The sequence below is a fragment of the Ascaphus truei genome, chromosome 6 (assembly GCF_040206685.1).
Source record: "Ascaphus truei isolate aAscTru1 chromosome 6, aAscTru1.hap1, whole genome shotgun sequence".
In the NCBI taxonomy this organism is placed as follows: Eukaryota; Metazoa; Chordata; class Amphibia; order Anura; family Ascaphidae; genus Ascaphus; species Ascaphus truei.
Window position 1 is genome coordinate 59,495,929 of NC_134488.1, and position 25,775 is coordinate 59,521,703.

The window sequence follows — 25,775 nt, forward strand, 5'->3', positions numbered from 1 at the left end:
TATCTGCAAGCTCTCGACACGCGACGTCATCACCTACAATCCGTCTCCCTCCTCCTTGAAGAACAGCATCAGATAAAAAAAATCTTCTTTCTTTGATCTTCTTTCTCCTTCTTCTATCTTCATCCGCCATTATTTTCTTCTTTTCGTTAATCTTCTTCCTTTCAATCCAAAACCCCATGGTAAATCCACCAACGGAAGTTGTCTCGTCTTCTTGAGCTAAAATGAGATGGAACTGGTCCTACAGTATATAGGGCCTGTGACGTCACATTTTAGGGTCAGATGGTACAATCAAATACAAAGATGGTACAATCTGATTGGACGCTGTATCAATTGCCCGCCTCTTTTTTCTTTTCTTTTTTATGGATGTAACCTCATCTCCAAGAGCGGTACGTCACATCCTTAAAACCACATTTGTCACATCCTTTAAACTAATTTAACATATCACATGGTACATGAACCAATGGGTTTGTCTTCGATCCCATTGTCTGTAATACCATGTGATATGAGACGTATTTTTAAGGATGTGATTTGCCTCCCTTGGAGATGACGTCACATCCTTAAAAAAGAGGCGGGAACATGATACAGCATCCAATCGTATTGGAGCTGTACCATCTGACCCTAAAATGTGACATCACAGGCCCTATATAAGGCCTGTTCCGTCTGATTTGAGCTCAAGAAGACGACGAGACAACTACCATTGGTGAATTTACCATGGGGTTTTGGATTGAAAGAAAAGATTAAAGAAAAGAAGACAATAATGACAGATGAAGATAGAAGAAGGATAAAGAAGATCAAAGAGAGAAGATTTTTTTTTACCTGACACTGTTGAGGATGGAGACGGATTTTAGGTGATGACGTCGCGGGTCGAGAGCTTGCAGACATGCAATTATTCGGAAGGTGAAGACATCTAAAGGTAAGTAAAATATTGAATGTATGTAAATGTCTTTTTTAGGTTTTTTTATTGTATTTATTTATTTTAATGTTTGTGATTGCCCATTGACTGATAATGTAATAACTGTGCCGGGTACTGATAAATACAGTGACAGGCAATGCTTTTTTTTGGCAAATGCTTGTTTTGTATTGATTGGGATTTTTTCTATTTCTGTTTATTGATTTGATAAAGTTGTTTTGAATTTGGATGGCTTGTTTTTAGTACATTTTAGGATTTGTTACCATTTTAAATTAATTCATTGTTTTGTTGGCTAGTGGTTTAAATGAATTAATTGTTTTGTTGGCTTGTGCTTTTTTTATTTAATTGATTGGTTGGCTACTGGTTTTATTTATTTAATTGATTTGTTGGCTAGTGCTTTTATTTCTTGAATTGGATGGATAGGTGTTTATTTAATTTAATTCGTATGTTTTGAAATAACATAATTTGTACTGTTCTGCTGTTTTGGTGATAGATCATTTTGATTCATGTGTACTATTAGGCTTTTTAATTCTTTTATTGTTGGGGTGTTTAGGTGCTTGTGTATTTATTTTATTCTTGTGTATATTTGGCCTTAATGATTTGTAATAGGTTGACCATTGAGTGCTATAGTGGCTTATCATGCCCATATTATATGGGTATGAAAAAGCACGGTGCCAATGAATTGGTACAGGGTGGATATAGTGGGTCCGGGGGGGTGGTTAGGCCTCCCAGGTGGGTAGCGAGGGATGAGATTGAACCCCTTAATTACTATAGCAGTTATTAATCACTACAGTGATTAAGGGGTTAGGGCCCATTAGATTGTATTTTTGTATGTACTCGTGCTGGCTACGGAGGAGATGGACATGCAGTATGCTGATGAGGATGCCCTTCATGATGGCAGGGGTAAGTAGAAAGTTTTGTATTTACTTTATTTATGCTGGAAAAAGTTTAAGTGGTATACGCGCTCAAGCGGCGGATCCATATAATATATATATTCCAATTGAATGCATAATCAAAAATACAGGATATGAGGCTGCTAATAATGAAAGGTAGATCAAAACTAACTCCCAGGTGATATGGAGTCCTTAAAAGAGACAAATAGACCCTGAAGCAGAAGAGCAAGGGGGCATGAACCCACTCTTCAACACCTCATTGGGATAGTCCAATTAAACCACGAGTTGTTAAGATATAAATGTACTCACATATTACAAAATGCCTCCGTCCAGTGCCCTTGGTAAAGTGTGTTTCTAATGATGGAGTAGAAGTCAGCAAAATAGAAAATATAGAGCACAGCCAGGAGAGTGGGTCAAAAATGGTGTAAAAAATAATTGCTTTATTTGTCCATTAAAAATGCGTCACACTTTATCACTTGATATCCTTGATAAAGTGCAACGTGCACGAAACGCGTAGGAGGTCTGTTATACCTCCGTTTTTAATGGACCAATAAAGCAATTATTTCTCACACTATTTTTGACCCACTCTCCTGACTGTGAGCTATATTTTCTATTGTGTGTACTTTATTTATGCTGGCTGACTAATGTTTGATTTTGAATGGATAAGTTATTTTGCCCATTACTGTACTGTATGTGTTGGGGGTGGAGGGGTTGTTGGAGTTAGAGAAGGTGGGTAGTAGGGCTGTTGTGTGTATTTTTGTTTCTTGTGGGTACAAGGATTGCGTGAACTAGGTAGTAGCCCCAAAGATGGATATTTAGACCTACTGGGTGGTAGCGGGAGGGGTTAACCCCTTCAATGCCTTAGCAGTATTAACCGCTACGTTAATGAAGAGGTTAACTCCACCCGCAACCCCCCCGCAAGGCCTAAACACCCACCAAGAGTCAAAAACCACCTTCACCAACCCCGCTACCCTCAATAAACATGGCACTGGTAGTTAACTCCATCATTGCCTTAGCGGTGAGCCGCTAATGTTATGAAGTTGCCTGTAAATGCATTTTTATTGCATGAGATTCATGCCGGGGGCCTCCATGCTGATATTAATGGGTATCAGCTCCAGAGACTCCCGGCATCAATCCGATGCAAGAAAAATTCATTTTTTTTCCCACGTCCTTGTCTGCAGGTTCGCCCCAGCCTCAGGATTTTGGGAGAAACTCGCCCTTCTAGTGCAGCAATTTGCCTCGATAAACTAAGGCACTTATCATCTGGCGATTTCTTTTTGACGGCTGCAAAAATGGGCGATTTATGCTTTTTTCGCCCACTTATCGAGGCTTACAGAATAGCATTAGGCATTTTGGGGGAAAAGGCCTCGATAAGTGGGTTATGAAGGCTTATAGAATAGGCCCCTAAATGTTTGAGGTTGTGTTTATCTTTGCTAGCAGAAAGCCAGCTTCAGATGGTACAGTATTTAAATGGTTATACATTTGACCCAGAGCATACTCACCTACAAATACATTTGTACTGCATTATAGACTGTAGCAAAGGATGTCATGTTGACACTGTACGTACTGATGCAGCGGCCGTTATTCGAACACATCTCGGCGCCGATTTTGAGTTCTCTGCTGTTCCCCATGCGGCATGAACGTGGCCAATCGCCCCAGGCACCCGCGCTTATCGCGGATGTTTTGTTTGAATTTCATGGATTCTGTTTCTTCGTTTGCAATAAAATGGATGAATTGTAATGTGTACAGTACAGTGCTACTGTGCTACTGTGTCAATTTCATGTTTTTAATAGCCAGAACACTAAAATTAGTTTTTTTGCACTTGCTGCGCTCGCATTTTAGTGCGGGAAGGCTGGAATTCATTCCACGGTTTCAAATCGGGATTCCGATGTACATGACGCGTTAAGTGTTCGAATAACGGTCGCTGCATCAGTATCTCCTTATACATAATTTTTAGGACAACCCACCTTCCTTATAGTGTAACATTCACCTACCTAGGATTCCTCTGGGATATGGCCCATATTTACTAAACTGTGTTATTCCGTAAGACACTTCTGACATTGGAAAACACCTTATGGGGTCTTCCTGTGCCCGAAGTGATTATATGGCATGGGATTGCCTAGTAAATATGGGCCGATATCCCATTATTGCCCACACTCGCAATAAATAGGCTTGTGTGTATTTTACAGTATCAGTAGCTGCAATTTTCAGTGATTTGACAGTGATTGCTATGATGGAACCTAAATTGATTTACTCATATTTAAATAACCCTAAAATCTTTAGCATCTGATCAATAGACTGATTCATTATGTATGTCTGTTATTCTGAAAGAATGATACATTGTGTACCATGCTTCAAATGATGGAAGAAGAATATTTCCTACAGTACATCAGCAAGATTGATCATCACAGCTACTCTCAGGTGTCCAACTCACAGAAAAAACGGTATGATGTCTTAGTGTGTAAGGTTCATCGTTTGCTTATATGTAATATTTGTTAGCATTTGGATAGCTATATAGTCAATATTCTCTGTGCTGTCATCACAGAAAACAATGCCAGAGGCTCCTTTTTCAATAGGCTATTGAAGAAGAGTTCAGCTCCATTCAGAACAATGGGACTACAATCTTCTCAGGCACAGGGAAGATGGCTTTACAGCATATTAAATGGGAGCCTTATATTAGCATTACAAAACCAAATTCATTGATACTGTACATTCTCTGAGCATGGGGCTGAAGTGGACGTATTATGCAGTGCTAGGCCACAGGACATCTTACAGACATTTTTCAGGCAAATGATGTACACAGAATCTTTGAGGGCACATGGAATGCTTTCCCAAAGAGCTTACAATCTACTTTGATGCCACAGACATGGAGACCCTATTACATGTGACTTGCATAGGGTCACAAGGCGAGCAGTTCACATGCTTAAAGTAAGCTTGTAAAAATGATGACGTGAGACTTGGAAGAGGTTAGCTCTACTGCTCACATCTGTAGCTTATACTTGTGGACACTCTTCTAGCTTCCTTTAAAAGCAGACCACTTCATGGTTGCTAGCTAATTGTGTTTTAAGCACAAAAATGAGCACACCTGAGATACCAGTGATCTATGCTAATAGCCAGAATTAGCTGCAGGTGCATAGAGCTCAAATGAATGCTGTGACAGTGGGGCAACCCAACATACTACTAGTTCCCTGCTAGAGCTCCTACCCAGAAAAGCAGAGGTTGTGGGTTCTGATCCTGTTGTGCCTCATACCAGTACTCCCTTCCTCACAAGGTGCCTTATGCTCGTCAATATAGTTCTTTTGGAAATCCTTTTAGGAAGTGTGGGGTGAGTCATTTAAATATACTTTTCATATCTCATATGTATATCTCCCAGGTATCAAAGATGTACTCCTTTTTGAGTTCAGCTGTATCTCCATGTGTTGTTTGGAGGGAGGTTTGAGGGGACGCCACTAAATTAGGTCCCTCTTCCCCTCCTGCAAAACCCATACATCAGAGTCCAAAACAGATTTTTCTAAATCTGCAAGTGGATTGAATATAAAATTCAATGGTAGTTTTCACAAAATCAAGGTACTGTAGAATAGGATGTATCCACCCACATTTTTTAGTATCCAATCTGCCTTTGCATTTTAATGTGTGCTTTGGATTTTAGTAGAAAAATCTGCGGAAAATCAGCGGATCGGATTTTGACAGGTTCACCCATTTCTAGCTACTGTAGGAGCACAAGTTCAACGTGAAGGAGGTCCTCATTGTGAGTTAGCACCCTTATTTTCACCCCGTGGCTGCAGTTTTCTAGTAGCTGTATTGTTTCTAAAAACATTCCATGCTGTGATATAGATTTATACCAATTTACTTTCCCCCTAGGTACAGCAAATAAATCTACAGTATTTGCTGCAATGTTCTCATTCTTTGACCGCGATTCCCATGGAAATTGAACCATGGTGATCCGCGATCATCAGGAATGTAAACTGGATTTTGGCCACATCTGTACCTTCTGATGTGACATTCCCTCTAAGATCATTAAAATAAACATTTTAGTAACAACATACTAATGTACCGTAATCAGCTTCCATAGAAAACAAACACATCAACAACGTTATCAGGTGAACTGAAATGTATTATCCTTACTGGTTTCTATTGCTCTGTGCTCTTACCTGTTCTTCTTAAGAATGATGATAAGTAATAATAATAACTAGCAAATGAGCAAAAGGGGACATCTTGCATGTAGAAAACTAGTTTCCACAAATAGTTGAATTACAAAAGACAACCTCATTTTGGACAAGACTGCACTGATGTGTAAACTTGAGTATTCTTTATAGATAAATACAATAGTAATTGTATACAAGTTTTTAGAGTCCCACAAGACTTTTTCAGAAGCACTATAACACATTGATACTGTGGATGTAACACCATAATATGGCCCAATTTAGTAATTAATTCAAATAAATATCAGTAAATGTTTTGCTTGAATTGAAAAATACTGTATCTTTCTTTTGTAGATGCAAAAAATTACAATGACTAAAGCCTATCGAAGAGGAACGGAGATAGAAAAACAAAGTTGAGCAAATGTGATACATTAAAGAAATGTTTAATACTTGTCCAATAAATATCAGTGGACATTGGTGCATGTAGAATATTTTGCAATAATACAGGCTGAATATTGCTTGCAAGTGAAATTGCTTTTGTGGATAGCACTCAATTTGAAATTTGAATTGCACAGGAAAGTGAAACGTATGCTTTTCTTTCGTAACCAATTTTCTAGTATATCCAGGGTTGAATTGGCCCACTAGGTACCCAGGAAATTCCGTTGTATTGTATTGTATTGTATGTCTTTATTTATATAGCTCCATTAATGTACATAGCGCTTCACAGTAGTAATACATGTGGTAATCGAATAAATAACAGATAATATAAATAACAGAGCATGGGAATAAGTGCTTTAGACATAAACATAACATTAAGGAAGAGGAGTCCCTGCCCCGAGGAGCTTACAATCTAATTGGTAGGTAGCGAGAACGTACAGAGACAGTAGGAGGGAGTTCTGGTAAGTGCCTCTGCAGGGGGCCAAGCTTTATGTATCATGTGTTCAGAATGTTCACAGTGCTATTCGTATGCTTCTTTAAGCAAGTGTGTCTTAAGGTGGGTTTTAAAGGTGGATAGAGAGGGTGCTAGTTGGGTACTGAGGGGAAGGGCATTCCAGAGGTGTGGGGCAGTCAGTGAAAAAGGTTTAAGGCGGGAGAGGGCTTTAGATACAAAGGGCGTAGAAAGAAGACATCCTTGAGCAGAACGCAAGAGTCGGGATGATGCATAGCGAGAAATTAGGGCTGTGATGTAAGGAGGGGCAGAAGAGTGTAAAGCTTTAAAAGTGAGTAGAAAAATGGAGTGTGAGATGCGGGATTTGATTGGAAGCCAGGAGAGGGATTTCAGGAGGGGAGATGCTGAGACAGATCTTGTGTGCCCTTGAGGTTCAGACTAGACAAGTCTCCCAGAAGACCAGGAAACTCTCAAATTCTTGGGTAGACACAGGAGATAGACTGCCATGGGAGATTCAGACATTGTGTGTGTTGCTGTAGAGGGGGTCAGTTTGCTCTGTGTTTACTAGTGTACTTTATGCTTCTATCTGAGTCTGTACACTCTCTACACCTATCAGTATATGTATGTTGTACTGTATGTAACAGTATCTACAGTAAATCTAAGCATGAGGGCCAGCTCAATTGGTTTCACAGTATGGGGAAGGATCCCAGACAGGAAAAAGCCGGTACACAACCAAAAAAGGTAACGCTGGACGTGGTGACCAAGAAAAATATTTATTGATTCAAATCCAAAAATATGTGGTGCTTGAAAGTTCTCTAACATGTTTGGGATGGCGTAGGTGTTTTGTCAACATGTTGTGCACAGGCTGTACACCGGCTTTTTCCTATTTGGATCCTTCCCCCTGCTACATACTTAAAGCTTGGGTGCACGCCTGGCAGGAACCTCCATTCGGACTGAGGATTGTGGAGGACCGTGAGTCATTTCGACTATACTATCCACATTATTGTTACGCTGTTCATCATGACAGTGGATTCTGCATCTTGCACATACCCTTGGGGGTGGTGTTGTTAGGTACCGCTGATAGCCCTTCACAGGTGACACGTGTCGGCCTCACTTCACCCTGTATAGGGTTAAGTTGCATTTTTTTACTGACAGGCTCATGGTCATAATCACTTGCCCACACTCACACAGATTTGCTGATTCCTGCTTTACAGTGTTTTACACCGCTCCTGTGGTCCAATTTTTGTTATTCATACTGTGGTTTTTTGATGCACCGGACTCTGGGACTGAATACAGCTCAACTTTTCACATCCATTCCAATGAAGACAAACACTTTAATCTGAATGTTTTAATTTAAGGTACAAGTAATAACATTGTGTTCAGCATATCAAGAAAAGTCTAAATATCAATAAAATAATCAAGTGAAATCATCTCAAGTGATGGACTTTGTGGTTTTCCTCTGTGTGCCGCCATGTTCAATGTTCTGCCTCTCTCTGCTGTTCGTCTGTCACCTTCTGTGAGGTCATGTACAGTATGACTCTGCCTGTGACAGGGACATTTACTGGTAGCTGGAGTGGGCATCCAAAAATGGCAGACATAACTTCCCTTTGAAGTCAAAGGGGATTTTCTGCCAAAAAAATGACATGAATGGCACTTTGGACAATATAGAATAACCTCCTAAGTTGCAATTTCAACAATAATACATGATAAAGATCACTATTATTTACATTAGGAGAATAAAGCAACATATTGTATGTCTGTCAGGTGACAGGCAGATTGCCTAATTTATAAATGTAATCAACTAGCATTTTAAAACTTGTGTTCATTTTCTAAGCTACTGTACAGATTTAGCCAGGCTCATTTTCCACCACAGACACCTCAGCATGCTGTACTCAGGCATGCGTTGCTATTGGATTCAAAGCTAATGTTGTATATAGTACCAAAAAATAAATAAATAGGCAAGCAAAGTTAAGACAACTACATCTGTAGGTGCTACTAAAACCAAATTCATACGGTGATATTCAAATAAAAGGAACTACAGGTATTACTCTTCATCTTTTTGCTATTGTTACTACATGCAGTAGTGCAGCAATACAGATAATATTATGGGACATATTTTTCACTTGAGTTAAATTAAACGATAGGTGTAGGTGGTAATCACACTAATTTAACCTTTTAAACCGTTTACTACTATTAGAGCACTTTGATCCTTAGCGGGACTGACACTTTATATATCAAACTAATGTCTTCACTTTGTTCATGCTTTAAGAAATGTATATTAAAGGACCAATTCACCCTAGCAAACCCCAATGTTATATTAAGGATTGGGATTAACGTAAATCCGCACTAATTTCAGCTCTGGGGACCATCCGGTTCCCTAAATGCTTACTGGTGAAGTTACCGTTATTCATTCCTGGCTTTTATAAGGCATAGGACATAGAGACCGGCACTCCAGTGGACTTGATAATCAATAAAGTAAACTTGTATTAAGAGGATCGAGGTTTCAGTCCCAGAATCAATTACATGAATTACAAAGGTAATAAGACCCCTAAATAAAAGTGGTTTCGTCCTCATATCCATTTGTGATTACACCTACAGTAATAAAAAAATCTTGAAACATACCGTAGTAGAGACCAACATGTTCTTTTAAGTTGGAAAGTGCATGTAAGTTTATCCAGTCAAATGCTCTTTACAATGTTGCTTGTAATTAGTATAACGCTGATTCATTAGAAACAAATACTGTCCATCCTACTGTGCTTTCAATTTTAAAATAATTTAGCCTAGAAGAGAGTAATCATATTTATTTCTGCTCAGTAGTTAGATACAGAAATAAAATACTATGATATAAAGTTTCCTTCATCAATATTTTAAAGGTGTGTTTAAACTTTCACTTGCAATCAATTATTAAGTGGGAGCCTCAGCAGTGGATGCACTGTGTTTCCATTTGATGCCAGGTGGAAATGGCTCCGCTTTACCTTTTCGCATCCATTTTTCTAGCAATATCCTGCCACTTTGGGAATATACTGTCACTTCAGCAGAATACAAGATGTAAATATGGCAGCAATTGTACGACAACTTGGGATAACCACGCTGTATGTCCGCCAGGTAGGCACCATAATTGCACATCCACTCTGGTCCTGATTAGAATTGTACCTTCAAACAGTGGCTTTTTAAACTCCTTTTCTGCCAGAAGCCCCTTCAAAGGTTACAATTGTGATGCTTTGCCAATCTCTGTTACTTATTTTTATTTTCTCTCAATATAAGTTTTAGTAACCATATTGCTCCTGGAAGAGTATAGATGAATTGTAAGCTGTTTCATAGTACATGAGTGGAACAAGAAGAGGTCTTAATCAATGTCATACTGTGAACAGAGCGAATGAAACCTAACACATCTCTTCTTCATATATACTGTAGGGAGTGTCCAAATGTCCTTGTCATGGAAATGGCAGAAAGTATTAAGTATTTTAATCAATCTGGCACACCGGAGGTTAATTTAACTTGCAAATACAAGAATTGTTTTTATTGCCAGTCACACCACTGATCAGGCATGTATGTATGTATGTATGTATGTATGCATGCATGCATGCATGCATGCATGCATGTATGTATGTTGTCTGTCTGTCTGTCTTTATATAACACCATTAATGTACATAGTGCTTCACAGCAGTAATACATATGACAATCATATAAATAACAAATAATATAAATAACACATAAAGGAGAGAAGTGCTTAAGACAAAAGTACCATTTAGGAAAAGGAGTCCCTGCTCTGAAGAGCTTACAGTCAAATTGGTTGGTAGGAAGAACGTACAGATACAGTAGGAAAGTGTTCTGGTAAGTGTGTCTGCAAGGGGCAAAGGTTTATGTTTGAGGTGTTAATTATCAGCCATGGAGCTACTCATATGCTTATTTAAGCAGGTGTGTTTTGAGGTGGGCATAAATTTAAAGTAAAAAGAAAGGTTTTTTTCCTAAGTTTTAAAATGTCATCCAGAGAGATTGCTGAAAGGGGTAGGTTGAGAACACCCAGAAGGGGGACATATGTTCTCAATGCAGGAAGTTTGGAATATAAACCGTGCATTTGAGTCATGGAATGAGAATTTACCGGACGTGTGTCTGATGTCAACAAGATATGTGAATTTTCATCTTTCATACTCCAGTGACCTGTCTGGAAAGAATCTGTTATATGTTCTGTGGTGATGTATAGGAATTCTTTATTTTATCCTTATTATTTTAAGAAACTGTATGCATTTTATACTATTGTTCTGTAACATAAGCACTGGTCATTTTGTATATTAAATCTTAACTTTAATAGGTTATTGTTTGTTTAGGCTCTGATATGAACTGTAGAGAGTAAATTACATTTTTCAGCCAGATTTTTCTACAACAAATTTGTGTGTGTAAAGTGCATAATTTACATAGTAAACAGGGACCAAAGGCGCTGTATGTACAGTTTAATAACCACTTTGGTGGCGGCAGTGGAGTTAAGATATATATTGTGATGGATTGAGGCAAAATATTACTAATTTGAGTACATAGCATACAGTAGGTGAAATGTGAGTCAGTTAGTTAGCTGTATGTATTAACCTGTCACATATACAGTACAGTGGCGAGAAAAAGTTTGTGAATCACTTAGAATTGTAACATATTTCACATATGTCGAACCGAAAATGTTATTACATCTTAATCTAAGCTCTAATAATAGATAAAGATAACCTGGTCAAACAAATTACTCAAAAACATCATACTTTTTCAACATTTATTTACCCACAAATGATTAAATATTCAATATCCATGTAAAGCTTTAGCTTCAGTATACCAGCAATGACCTCAACTAAGTGTTTCCTTTAACTGCTGGTCAGTTTTTCACATCAGTCTTGACTAATTTCATCTTAAAGAACTGCTTCAACTCAGTGACATTTGAGTGCTCACTTGCATGTACAGCTCAGGTCCCACCAGAACATTTTGATGTGGTTTAGGTCTGGACTTTGACTAGGCCATTCTAAAATGTGTAATTTCTTCTTCTACACCCATTCTTTTGTAGATCTGCATGAATGTTTAGGATCATTGTCTTGCTGCATGACCCACTTTTGCTTCAGCTTATGGACGGATGGCCTGATAATCTCCGCTACAATCTTCTGATATATAATGCAGAATTTATGGTTGTGTCAATGATGGCAAGCTGTCCAGGTCCGGAGGCAGCAAAGCAGCACCAAATTATAACACTCCCACCACTATGCTTGACGGTTGTGATATGTTTGTAACGCTTGCGCGAGCCCACAAACAAGACCTGACCCCGGCACTTAGGTGGGAAGGACTGTGCCACACACCCACAGTAGCGGGGGCGAGCCCAGAAGGTGGTTTGTAGCGTTGCTGGGTATGTAGAAAGGGTTAATCCAATACTTGCCGGGGTCCGTGGGTTGGAGAGGTACACGTAGTTGGAGTCCGTAAGCCTGTGGTCTGGGGTTGGAGAGGTACTCGTTGTTGTTATCCGTATGCCAGGGGTCAGGAGCCAGAGAGAATCCAAATGCAAAGCCAGGTTGGTACACGAGAGGTTAACTGCAGAGAACAAGACAAGACTGGGCTGGACAAGACAGGCACACGCAAAGGCTACACAAGGTTATGTTCAGCAAGGTATGACAGGAAGAGGAAGTTTCTTATAGGAGACAGGAACCAGTAGGAGAGGGGGCGGAGTGGAGGCGGAGCCTCTGCAGATGCAAAGGATAGGCTGCAGGAGATAAGGGCTCACAGCAATCTTGACTCGCAGCTGGGGCTCGTTGCGCGACGTCACGCGTGCACGCCGCGCGCAGCGGAGGTGCGGCGTGACTGAGGGGGCGTGACTGAGCGGGGGTGCGCTCACCAGCAGGGGGCAGATCGGAGACAGCCACCGCTGCAGTACTGTTATGTAAAGAGGAGGAACCGCGCCGCAAGGGATGCAATCCCCGAATCCTCACAATGTTCTTTTGTTCGAACACAGTTTTAGTTTTCACCAAACATTATGTTTCTTGATGAGGCTAAATAGTTCTACCTTTGACTTGTATATCCAGAGATCATTGCTCTAGAAGTCTTGTGGATCATCACTGTGCTCTTTGCCGAACTTCAGATGGGAAGCAATTTTTTTTTTAGAGAGCAGTGGTTTCCTCCTGGCTTTCCTTCCATGAACACTTGTGCAGTCTTTTTCTGATAGTTGAATCATAAACACTAACATTAGCCAAGGCAAGAGTGGCCTGCAGATCCTTGGTGTTTACTCTGGGGTTTTTTGTGACTTCCTGGATAATATGCCAGTTTGTTCTTGGAGAGATTTTGGTAGGATGACCGCTCCTGGGTAGAGTGACTCTGGCCTTGAGCTGTCTCCATTTGTCTGACAGTGGATTGGTGGAGCCCCAAATCCTTAGACATTGTTTTGTTGTACCAATCCCGGTTAATCACAGATTGACCCCAGGTTCAGATCAAAGGAAATTCCATATATGGAGGGAGAAGGGGATCCAATGTCTAGATCATATTATAAACAAATACACCTAAAGTTTTATGACATTCCAGGAACTACTACAAAAATACGATATCCCCAGGTCACAGATCTTCCCATATATTAAAATACTGGAAACTCCCAAACTATGATCAATATGTACTAAAAACCAATATCCTAGATGACTATTACAAACAAATCAAAACAACAAGATCTTCACTAGCGGATCTATACAGACTTATTAGAGACCAGGATATGGAAAAAAAACAATAAAACAAATTTGAGATCCAAGCAGCAAGATATACAGGAAATTCAGTGTATGAAGAACTAGTGGCAGGATACGCGCGAGTCTGCAAAATAATTATTTCAGAAAATTGGAGGGAAATGCAATTTTGGATTCTACATAGGGCTTATATTCCTTTTGTTAGACAGATAAACAATACAGCGGTGGACACCACTAAATGCCCTAAATGTGGACTACATAAAGCCAATCTTGCATATTTGCCTTTGGTCGTGTGTTAAAGTATCGAAATTCTGGGACCAAGTGTTACAATTTATAGCTAATGTAACAAAAGTAACCTGAGAAAAACACCCACTACCAATGCTATTTGCCAACACTGATATCTGGTCCATCAAAGCTAGTCATAACAGCAAAGCAGCCCCGGCGACAGAAATAATTCTCCTGACAGCCAGGAAAGCAATACTGATCAAATGGATTGAAACAGAGGTGCCAAATATAGACCTAATTAGAACCCTCCTTGTGAAGTTGATCATAATAGATAAAATCACATATGATCGTGAGGGGAATGATAAAGCAACCAAATTTGACTCAAAATGGGAGATGATCATCGCCTCGTTCCCAGCCCAGGAACAAGAGAAATTTAGATTAAAAAAATTTGAACCAAAAACAAGGAGGATCTAAGGTATCAAGGAATAAATAGATAAACAAGCAACTCAACAATCAGATAAACGACAAAGAAAGAGGAAAAACATTGAATCACCTAGCAAATGGTTAATGCTAATCTTGTCGGCAAAGTTAAAGAATTAGAATTTAGAGTTTAGTTTTAGAGTTTAATTGGAATAACATTACTGGTAATGATTATTCTACGGTTATGGAAAATATGGGTAATAAATAACTATTATGTAGCACTTAGGCAAGGAAAGGCAAATAACAAGCTATACAGTATATCTGAAATGAAGGGACAAGTTGGGAAATTTCGATAAAGAGTTAAAATCTTGGAATTTCCATAATTATCAATGGGGTTCAAAAACCTTTTCTCACCACTGTAAGTCACATGCACACAGGTGTGCCATTCGCGACAAATGTGGCGGATTGAGGAAAGATATTATTCATTTGAGGGACCTTGTGAGGTGAAGAATGTACAATATCAGTTGGACAGCTGTGGGCCTTAACCCTTGTCACATATACTGTACAAGTCAAGTACCAACCGGTGTCCTGTTCGTGACAGTACTTTTACTCAATTTTGAGGAATGTTGCCTTTGCAACTAACACATAAAAGAGACGTTTACTGTATGTCTATTAACATAATTCTAAAAGCAAATATAGACGTTTCTTGTCAGCAAGAACAATGACTGGGCCGTTTGAAATCCTTTATACAAATAACATTTATTTCATACTCAAACCTGACTCACTTAACAGCTATTAGAAAACCACATCCAGCAGAGCATCAGCTATGAAGCTGTAGTCCCCCACCAAATGCTGTGATGCACATGCTGCATTGTCAAGTTTAATCAATTAAAGTGCACATTTGTTGAGCCATAAACATCTTGTTAACAATATGTCAATACAGTATATGTTTTAATCTTTTTGTGGGCATGGTCAAATCCTGACACCCCTATAAGACTAGTGAAATAAATCACCTAATCCTATATTTATCATTGGGTAACCTATATACATTTTTTAATGATGACTACCATCATATAGACACTTAAACTGTCAAAGTTAGTTATATATGGTACATGGTATCTGTGAATTTCTATACATTTCTATAGAGCAAAACCACTTTTTTTATATGAACTGAATCGTACGTGGACATCACATTCAAATGTAGTTTTGAGAATGTAAATCAATAAGTATCTTCGGTAGTCTAGCTGATATGGTGCAATCAAAAGTTATCAAATTGCACCTTTTAATTTGATTACCCTTTCCACCTATGGTCAATCCATTGGGTTCAATACAATGTAGCTGGCTAGAAAAGAAATCTTTGTACAGTAAATCAATCAATTAGATTGTAAGCTTTTTGAGGCAGGGACTCACTTTTATGTCTGAAGCACTTCTTCCCTTTATGTGTTATTTGTATTATTTTATTTATTTGATTGTCACGTATATTACTGCTGTGAAGCGCTATGTACATTAATGGCGCAATGTAAATAAAGATATACATACATACAAAGTACAACGTTTAGGTAGCAAATCTAACCATGCCAAAAGCATACATTTGGCAGCTTTTTTTTATTACGTTTTTTTTTTTAAATAAGGGTCCTTTATTTACCCTTAGCCTCCCCTGTTTTTCCTAAGACAAAAGTAAACTAATATCAATGACACAGATGCAGCGGCCGTTATTCGAACAAATCCCAGAACCGTTTTTGTGTGCTCTGCTATATTCCACGCGGCATTAACGCCGCCAATCGCCCCAGGCACACGTGTTTATCGCGGTTGCTTTGTTTGAATTTCATGGATTCTGTTTCGTATCCGTGGCAGAAATGAGTGAAATGTAATGTGTACAGTACTGTGCTACTGTGTCAATTTCAGTGTTTAACACTGTTTAACACTAAAATGCCATTTTCTGCACTTGCATCTTAAGGCGGGAAGGTTGGAAGAAATCCCGCGCCATGACATGGGTATTCCGAGGTATACACCGCATGAAGTGTTCCAATAACGGCCGCTGCATCTGTGCATCTGGGTGATTGATTGCTCAGTTACCCAAATCTGACACAAATAAGTATTTTTACAATAAATAATCTGTTAAAGTCTCTAAATATTGTCTCTCTGATGACAGGGGGGGTAAAGAAAGCACTTGATTGACAAACACTCCCCCATTCAGAGGACCCTAATAAATTCAACTTGTAATGTGTTTTTTTTTTTTCATTTAAGCAGCTAAATCTTTGCCTTTAACATTGTTAAATTTGTTTATGGAACCAATTAAACTTTCCGGGCTATTGGTCATTGCATTTTTAAGATATATTCTTTATTTGAAAGGTTATTTTTGTTCTGGGGCTGGTGAACTGGTTCTCCCTTGCCCAAGAGGCTCCTTCAGATCAGAAGGTGAAGTAGGAGCTTCAGACCACTGCATAGATTGCCCTGTGAACTTCTTTAACCACTTGGTTGGACAAAAGGCATGCTTTGCCTGTGGTTCCGAAGCAATGCAGCCTGAGGAGGGTCAGACCACATGTATTTGCCACGGTGAAGGACGGGTCTTTCAGGTAATACACTGTTCAATATTATCTAATGTGGTTTTGTGTGTTGACCATCAACATAACGGAACCAGTAAGCAGATTGCAGATATTGTATCTATTATCGGACAGTACATCGTTTCCACTGGGTGTGAGCTTTAACCCGTTACTGTGTGATTTCCCATTCAATAAAATAGAGCCACAAGTTACAAAATCACGATATTTGTATGCAAAATTACACTTTTTATTCACATAGTTGCATATTAGATGAGGTTGAAAAAAGACATACTTCCATCAAGTTCAACCTATGTTAAATTTAGACGACAGATACTTTATCCTATATCCGTACTTAGTGTCTTACTGCCATGGGCGGGCTGGCCTGGGGGGCAGCAGGGCAAGTGCCCCCAGGGTAGGTCTGATTTTAAACCAGAAGGTGTCTGGTTTTTGGTCCGGTATAAAGAAACAAACAGCCTAACTCTGTGTAAGGGCTAACTCACTTTCCCAGTCCCTATCTGCAAGGCTGGGAAGAAAAGCTCCTTGCAACCTATCACCCCAAAGTTTAAAGTGGTACCTGTAAGCAGGGGCTCTTTGTGGCAGTCTCTGAGGCTGGTTGGTGTCTGTTGAGGGGCCAGCTTCTGGCATGTTTCTGGGTCCTCTGTGTCTAAGAAAAGAGGTCCAGTCCCCTGGTATCTTAATATCAGCACATAGTCATGCCTGTGTGCTCAAGAGAGCCTTTTGGTCTGTTCCCAGCAGGAGGTTTTTACCCTTGTCTGATTAACCAGGTGGAGCTGTCTAGCTATAATTAACCAGCTCTCTGCTGGATTCCTCAGACCACTAGAGCCTTTCTATTGCAGCCTAATTTAGACAGGGTTAAGTCGCCATTACCTTACCCATACCTGTCAATAATACTTTTGCATAATGCCATGCAATTTACAGAAGTATTCTGCAAATATATATATATATATATATATATATATATATATATATATATATATATATATATATATATATATATATATATATATATATATATATATATATATATATATATATATATATATATATATATATATATATATATATATATATATATATATATATATATATATATATATATATATATATATATATATATATATATATATATATATATATATATATATATATATATATATATATATATATATATATAGTGTTCGACAATCCTATACATTTACTCGCCCGGGGCGGGTGGATTTAACCCCCAGGCGAGTAACTATTGGCCCAAGCAGCACACGTGTTTTGTTTTTTAAATTTTCCCTGCTCGCGCTGGCTGAAAAAAAAAAAAACTCCCCCTACCTGACAGATGATTGGCGCGCGCTCCCAGGCTTTGTGGGCGCGCGGCCAGGCTCTATATGAGCCAGCCCCCAACGAGCGGCCATTTTTTTCCCATGGAGGATGGAGGACACAGTAAGTATTATCTGTGCCTTCCTCCACCTCCCTCCCCTCCCCGGTGCTCCTGCTGCCCGCAGTTATGGTGATGGGAGCGGGGGATGCCCCCTCATGTCCCCGTTCCCCCCCCCCCCCCGCTTCCCCCCCGGTCCCCCCCCCCCGCTTCCCCCCCGGTCCCGTGTCAGAGAGCGCGGCGGGTGATGTGAGCGGGGGATGTCCCCGCTTCCCCCCCCCCCCCCCCGCTTCCCCCCCCCCCCCCCGCTTCCCCCCCCCCCCCGCTTCCCCCCCCCCCCCCCCCCCCCCCCCCGCTTCCCCCCCGGTCCCGCGTCAGAGAGCGCGCCGGGTGATGGGAGCGGGGGATGCCCCCTCATGTCCCCGCTTCCCCCCCCGCTTCCCCCCGGTCCCGCGTCAGAGAGCGCGTCGGGTGATGGGAGCGGGGGATGCCCCCTCATGTCCCCGCTTCCCCCCCCGCTTCCCCCCGGTCCCGCGTCAGAGAGCGCGTCGGGTGATGGGAGCGGGGGATGCCCCCTCATGTCCCCGCTTCCCCCCGGTCCCGCGTCAGAGAGCGCGTCGGGTGATGGGAGCGGGGGATGCCCCCTCATGTCCCCGCTTCCCCCCGGTCCCGCGTCAGAGAGCGCGTCGGGTGATGGGAGCGGGGGATGCCCCCTCATGTCCCCGCTTCCCCCCGGTCCCGCGTCAGAGAGCGCGCCGGGTGATGGGAGCAGGGGATGCCCCCTCATGTCCCCGCTTCCCCCGGTCCCGCGTCAGAGAGCGCGCCGGGTGATGGGAGCGGGGGAAGCCCCCTCATGTGGGAGCGGAGCAGGAGATGGGCGGGGGAGCGTGGTGGTGCTTGTCCTGGCCTGTGTGTGTGTATATATGTGTGTGTGTGTATGTGTGTGGGAGTGTGTGTATGTATGTGGGAGTGTGTGTATGTATGTGGGAGTGTGTGTATGTATGTGGGAGTGTGTATTTATGTGGGAGTGTGTGTATGTATGTGGGAGTGTGTGTATGTATGTATGTGTGTGTGTGTGTGTGTGTATGTATATATATAGGAGAATGTGTATGTGTGTATGGGAGTATGTGTGACACCAGAGGTACCTCCCCCCCCCCCCCAATCAGTCAGTCACCCCTGCCCCGGTCAGTCAGTCACCCCTGCCCCGGTCAGTCACCCCTGCCCCCCTCTCTCTGGTCTCCCCCCATCTCCCCTCTCTCTGGTCTCCCCCCATCTCCCCTCTCTCTGGTCTCCCCCCGTCTCCCCTCTCTCTGGTCTCCCCCGTCTCCCCTCTCTCTGGTCTCCCCCTCTCTGGTCTCCCCTCTCTCTGGTCTCCCCTCTCTCTGGTCTCCCCTCTCTCTAGTCTCCCCCGTCTCCCCTCTCTCTGGTCTCCCCCCTCTCTCTGGTCTCCCCCCTCTCTCTGGTCTCCCCCGTCTCCCCTCTCTCTGGTCTCCCCTCTCTCTGGTCTCCCCCCTCTCTGGTCTCCCCCCTCTCTGGTCTCCCCCCTCTCTGGTCTCCCCCCTCTCTGGTCTCTTTCTCTCCCCTCTCTTTCTCTCCCCCCTCTGTCTCCTTCTCTCTCCTTTCTCTTTTTCTCTCTCCCTCTCTCTTTTTCTCTCTCCCTCCTCTGTCTCTTTTTCTCTCTCCCTCCTCTGTCTCTTTTTCTCTCTCCCTCCTCTGTCTCTTTTTCTCTCTCCCTCCTCTGTCTCTTTTTCTCTCTCCCTCCTCTGTCTCTTTTTCTCTCTCCCTCCTCTGTCTCTTTTTCTCTCTCCCTCCTCTGTCTCTTTTTCTCTCTCCCTCCTCTGTCTCTTTTTCTCTCTCCCTCCTCTGTCTCTTTTTCTCTCTCCCTCCTCTGTCTCTTTTTTCTCTTTCTCTCTCTCCTCTCTCTCTTTCTCTCTCTTCCTCTCTCTCCCTCTCTCTCCCTCTCTTCCTCTCTCTCCCTCTCTTCCTCTCTCTCCCTCTCTCTCCCCCTCTCTCCCTCTCTCCCCCTCTCTTCCTCCCTCTCTCTTCCTCTCTCTCTCTCTTCCCGCCTCTCTCTCTCTCTCTCTCTCTCTCTCTCTTCCTCTCTTCCTCTCTTTCTCTCTTTCTCTCTTCCTCTCTCTCTTCCTCTCTCTCCCCCTCTCTGTATCTGGATATCTTATTTACCCTATATATCTTAACTGTCCTATACTACACCAAAATAACCTATACTGCTTTCTTCCAGATCTGACTCAAGCTTCACACGGGAGACATCGGAACCCCCCCTAACCCAGGAGACAGGTAGGGAACACATTCCCTCCAATGTATAACATTGCGGGAATGAGGGTACCTGGACATTGAGGGACTGCGGATCAGGTAAGATCCCAGGTGGGATTGCTGCTTTAGATATTGTGAAGCGGGGACGTCCAGACACTGGTTAAGGGGTTCAGGAAACTAGTCATCCACACCTGGCTTTTATTTCTAGATCGACACTTACACACACACACACACACAACTAAATACATTTGTCAAAAACGAATGTTGTTCTGACTAGGAATTTATTAAATGTATTTTAATTTTAATTATATATTTTATTTTAAAGCGGGGTTGGGGGCGGGGTTGGGGGCGGGACTAGGGGCGGGGTTGGGGGCGGGACTAGGTGGCGAGTAGATTTTTTGGTTGGGCGAGTAGATCTTTGGGTGATTTGTCGAACACTGTATATATATATAGATATATATATATATATATATATATATATCTATATATATATACACATTATGTCATGCATGAAAACTGGCCTTGTTAAAAACATTTTATAAAATGTGATGAATTGAAATAAGCATTTTACACTACAATTTTTTTTAAAATAACAATTACAGTATATACAAGTAATGGACAATACATCAGAAATTTCTCTCCATAAATTATCAGATATTTCTGTCATGGTATGATTAACGGTACACGTTTGTAAACCTCAGAAATCAAATTTTCAATAGTTGAGTTGTCCATATTCTCACAGCAAGCTCAACTGACAAAAAGTAATTTGAACAGTATCCAGTGTGACAAACACCCCCTCTTTTGTAGCGCTGACGTCTGTCTGGGTTCTTCCCGACACAGTCTTCTAGGGTTAATTATACAACAAACAGGAACATGCAAAGTATTACGTTGCTTAACTCAGGCTTCTGTCTGCTTTATTTTCATCCAAGTAAGGTACTGCAGCTTTAACAAGTGTAGATTAGAGGTACTCAGATACTTTCATTCAGCAGTTCTCATTTCAGTGTTATAGTATTTCCCACACTGTTATTTCAAGTAAAAAGAAACCAAATTATAAACAAAATCCTATCCCTTTCAGGGATCTAACTACACATTAGAATCAGTCTCTCTAACAGCTGCTGGCCAACTAAACTGGTTCCCCAGCTTAAAACAATGCCTTCTCATTTAGGGTCACTTAGATACAGCACAGTCTTTCAGCAACAGCAGTAAACATTTGTTTTTGTCTTATCTGTTCGTGGTGGGAACTCGGTCCCAAGTGTCCATGCAAATCCACTGGTACTGTGATACTTGGAGGGGCCGTCCACCCCGAAACTGGAAACAGGGGAGCAGCGATACCCCCAGCCTCCAGGCTCTAAGGAGAGAGAGTGAAATGCAAAACCTCTCTGCTCTAAATACCTGTGCATGTGATTAGAAGAGCAGGTGAGGGAGAACTAGAGCCATTGTAATCTGTGGTCTGGATTTTCCATCCAGCTGCCTGAGTTAATGGGAAGCTATGGAACGGATCATTTTTAACTATTCCTGCACTTTCAGACCTAAAATGGGGCAGAAAGCTGCCTAACATCTTTGGACTATGTCACACCAGCCAGAATAGCTTACTAAATTTTCATTGGATGTTAGCCGCTCACATGACCAGCCTGTCTCGCTACAATAGCAAACAAGTTTGTCTCCTTTGCTTTTGGTATCCTTGTATCTCATGTGCACGTGCAAGCTCGCACTCACTATGGCCATGCGCTTTGGAATACACACGTTTGTTTGTAGCGCGAGCTATGTACAGTAGCTTGCTCCGTATCTTGCACTATGGATGAGGCCTAAGTGTTGTTCTATGTCAGTGTCAATTCCAGTGGTGGTGCCAGGTCTGGAGTCCAATTCCAGAAGACATTGCGTGGGAGAAGAACAGGGGAAATCTCCTGAGGGAGATCCCTGCACCTGGTATTCCCCAGTTATCCCAGTGGTTGAATGGGTGTTATATGACAGTAACAGTTATGGATACCTTTTTACAATAAATTCAATTCGATCAACTCTGTTGTTCTGTCTGGTGAATTGATCCCTGGTGTGATAGTCCAGGTCTCCCGTGACATACAGTCCTTAGATCCTTGCACCATTTCCAGACATCAGATGCACGTACCATATACACACAAATAAAACGTTTACTAAAAAGCCTCTGACAGCTGCATACTGTACACTACACACACCCACATACAACACACATCCACACCCACTACACTCCCGCACCACCCACACACCACTCCCGCACCACACACACACCGCACCCACACACACTGTATTTATATATTTTTTTACATAGCTCTGAATAATATTTATGTTGCGTTGTCCATAGAATTTTGCTGGAACAATGAGTCCCTGAGCCAAAGAGCTTACAATCTAATATTGGTGTGTGAAGCACAGAGATAAAGTTACTTGCTCAAGGTGACATGGAGCTGACATTGGGATTTGAACTGAGTTCACAAACTTCAATTACAGTGTTCTTATCATTAAGCTGCTCTGTGTGTGCGTTTACCAACAAATATAACCATTGGCTTTTAGGTCCTCTCGTAGTAATGAGCTTATTTTTCAGCCCAGTGACTGTCGATGCCCATGTGCTCCTGGCTATCAATTTCTGACAGATGACACAAACAGCTGTGTACAGATGGTATTTGATATATGCAGAGATGGGACTACTCGTAACCAAGAAGGAAAGTGCTTGACCAAGGAGGAGTGGTCTGACTACTGTTCAAATCAGGTAAGTGGTCATTTTTAAGAGTAGGAACTTTAACTATCCTTTTGGTTACTGTATATACATTTTTGATGTTTTGGTTGTGAATTTGAGGGGAAAAAACTATTTTTTAGCTAAAAAGTAGATAACAAGCGCACAAAACTCACCTTAAAAAATAAAATAAAATGAGGAAAAAAAAGTGCATCCCAAGATGACTTTTGGGGTATTAACTCAAAATTCACTGTCAACATTTGTTTCCACAATTTGACTCGCAGTACAAATCAAACGTGGAATTCTTGAATTGAACAACTTTGAATTTGAATCAAACGTTGAATCCGAAGTTTAGATTTTAAACCTGCGAACGTGCTCATCCTTAGTCATTATAACCACTACCTCAGGAAACCACATTTGATAATTTAGTAACGTGTCATTCTATAAACTCTCCAAAAGGTAAAGGTGCAATCCCGCTGTACATGTCTGGACAGTTTTTGTAAAGAATGTTACCGTCAAATTGGCTTAATTTTGGGGGAAATTAATTACAAGTTACATTTTTAGGGACCTCTGAATGGGGGGAGTCTTTGTGAGTCAAGTGTTTTCTTTCCCTTAGCCCACTCTGTCAGAGAGCCAAATAAAGATAAGGAGACGGGAGAGAGGGGGGTTCTGCCTGTGCGATCTCTTGTTGAATATACAGTGACATCAGACAAAAGGAGGAAATCAACCCCCTTCCAAGTCTCAGCTCACCCTGTTTGCATAATATCTTTATCATTTAAAAATACTTATTTGGGTGGGGAGGTGAGAAATAAATCACCAAGATGTAAATCCCCTTAAACATATCACTGGTATTTGTTTACTTTGGTCCTAGATGGTATTACCTATAAACAGCTTCCCACCAGATTAAAGGTGATATAGGCCCATGGTCTCTGGCAGTAAGATTATGGTTATATAGTTACATAGTAGATAAGGTTCAAAAAAGACATATGTCCATCCAGGGGCACAACCAGAAATTCAAATTGGGGGTGCAAAGATTTTTTGGGTAAATGTCTACATTACAATCCATCTATAATGTCCATCCACCCGAGCATGTCGATGACTGTGTCCAGGAATTTCACTTACATACCGGTCTTTGGCCCTCAGCATCCAAGTGATGGAGCTGGGACCGAAACGCGCTAGATTATGTAAACACAATAAAGCTATTTTTCCTTCAATATATGAGTGCCCGCTGCCTCTACTTTTGAATCATTTATAACTTCACCATGGAATTTATAGGAACATACCTGCATCTTGGACACCTCCCATTTTAGTAGATGTATCTGTGTACCATTCAGACTTCTACATTCATGTTAAATGGATACCCAGGGTTTACCACTACCTACTGTCTACAGCAGCCATTAAGGCCACCAGTGGAATAGCTAGATATAGATTACAGGTATTGTCCGGAAGAATAGGCTGAATTGCACATATTGTTAATGTCAATAACGGTTACAGCATGGCCAGGGTGCTATACCCCACATCGCTGTTTGATGGACCTGGTCTTTGTGGTGCATTATCCCACTTAATTGAGGACTACCTGTCAGGTGGAAACCAGTGTCCAATGCTTGGTGAAGATATTGTTAAGTGGAAATCTTTGGTAAAGATTTTTTATATGTAGATTTGAGATTTTCTGTGAAATTATTCCTGTGTACCATGCCTGGTCTATAGCATCCTCATTTTAAGCAACACAACTTACAGTAGTTCCTCGTTCTACGACGCTTCATTTTACGTTGAATGGCTTATACGACGCTGTCCAATGCATCCCTATAGGCGGTTTTACGACGCCAAAATGACTTATCCGACGCTCTTATGACGCTTTGCAAAGTTGCAACATTATGTCAATCAGAAGGCTGCAGTCAGGGAAATCATCCAGATCAGTCTGTGTGAAGGTTTAGTGGTTATTTAGGCCCTTAAATATGTCTAACAGTTTTATTATACAGTTCTGGATTCAATAAATAGAATCTTTACATCATAATTTATGTGTGTGCTGCATATCTTATTGCCTGCGTAAAATATTTGGTGTATTTTAGTGTTAAAAATGCCTTCAGGAACAGAACCTTTCAGTTAAAAAGTGTTCCTATGGGAAAATGTGATTCGCTTTACGATGCTTCACTATATGACACCATTTAGAGTAACGCATTGTGTCGGATAACCGAGGACTGCCTGTACTATGTACCCATAGTAGATAATTGGAATTAGCATCTGCTGTGCGATACGCTTTCTGACAAGCAGACTTATGGAGGATTTGTTCCTGTAAAGTACACCTAGTTTTTGGATATCAGGGTATCAATGTGCATCCCAAATGTTAAATGGAATTCAAACCATATGCCCAAGTATTTAAAACTAGTAACAGGAGCTATAGTGGTATTAGCATTGGTTCTGATTTGGAGCTCAGTCATTGGAAGCTTTAAAAATATAGCCTTGTCCCAAATACCATTGTTACAGTCTTGTCCGTGTTTAAAAACAGTTTGATTTGGAAAATCCAAATTTCATGTCTCAAAAAGTCAGATTGGAGTATGTGTTGAAGGTCGAAGAGGCTAGGGCTGTGTGCAGATAAGATTGTGTCATCTGCATATATGTGTATTGAAGCTCCCTTACAAGCTGTAGGAAGATCATTGATGAACATCGAGAAGAGTAGGGGCCCCAGAACAGATCCTTGCGGGACACCA

General features: G+C 41.2%; 2 protein-coding genes and 1 long non-coding RNA gene across 10 annotated transcripts in view; 2 read left to right on the top strand and 1 right to left on the bottom strand.

Annotated features, from left to right (window-relative positions):
* LOC142497074 (uncharacterized) overlaps positions 1-8,427 on the top strand; it is a 57,222-nt gene extending 48,795 nt beyond the window's left edge. For 3 of the 5 annotated variants that reach the window (XM_075604378.1, XM_075604381.1, XM_075604383.1), the window contains 2 exons: positions 4,135-4,247; positions 6,300-8,425. In XM_075604378.1, coding sequence (XP_075460493.1) covers positions 4,135-4,247; positions 6,300-6,318 — 132 coding nt within the window. In that variant the 3' untranslated portion in view covers positions 6,319-8,425. Of the gene's footprint in view, positions 1-4,134; positions 4,248-6,299 lie in introns of all 5 variants that reach the window. The other 2 variants (XM_075604382.1, XM_075604379.1) reach the window with 2 other exon arrangements.
* Positions 1-25,775, bottom strand: part of LOC142497075 (uncharacterized) — a 74,326-nt gene that overhangs the window by 41,850 nt on the left and 6,701 nt on the right. The gene's annotated exons all lie outside the window — the stretch shown is intronic.
* Positions 18,099-25,775, top strand: part of LOC142497073 (uncharacterized) — a 101,872-nt gene continuing 94,195 nt past the window's right edge. For 3 of the 4 annotated variants that reach the window (XM_075604373.1, XM_075604376.1, XM_075604375.1), the window contains exons 1-3: positions 18,099-18,160; positions 20,335-20,465; positions 22,939-23,103. In XM_075604373.1, coding sequence (XP_075460488.1) covers positions 23,011-23,103 — 93 coding nt within the window. In that variant the 5' untranslated portion in view covers positions 18,099-18,160; positions 20,335-20,465; positions 22,939-23,010. Of the gene's footprint in view, positions 18,161-20,334; positions 20,466-22,520; positions 23,104-25,775 lie in introns of those variants that run through there. The other variant, XM_075604374.1, reaches the window with a different exon arrangement.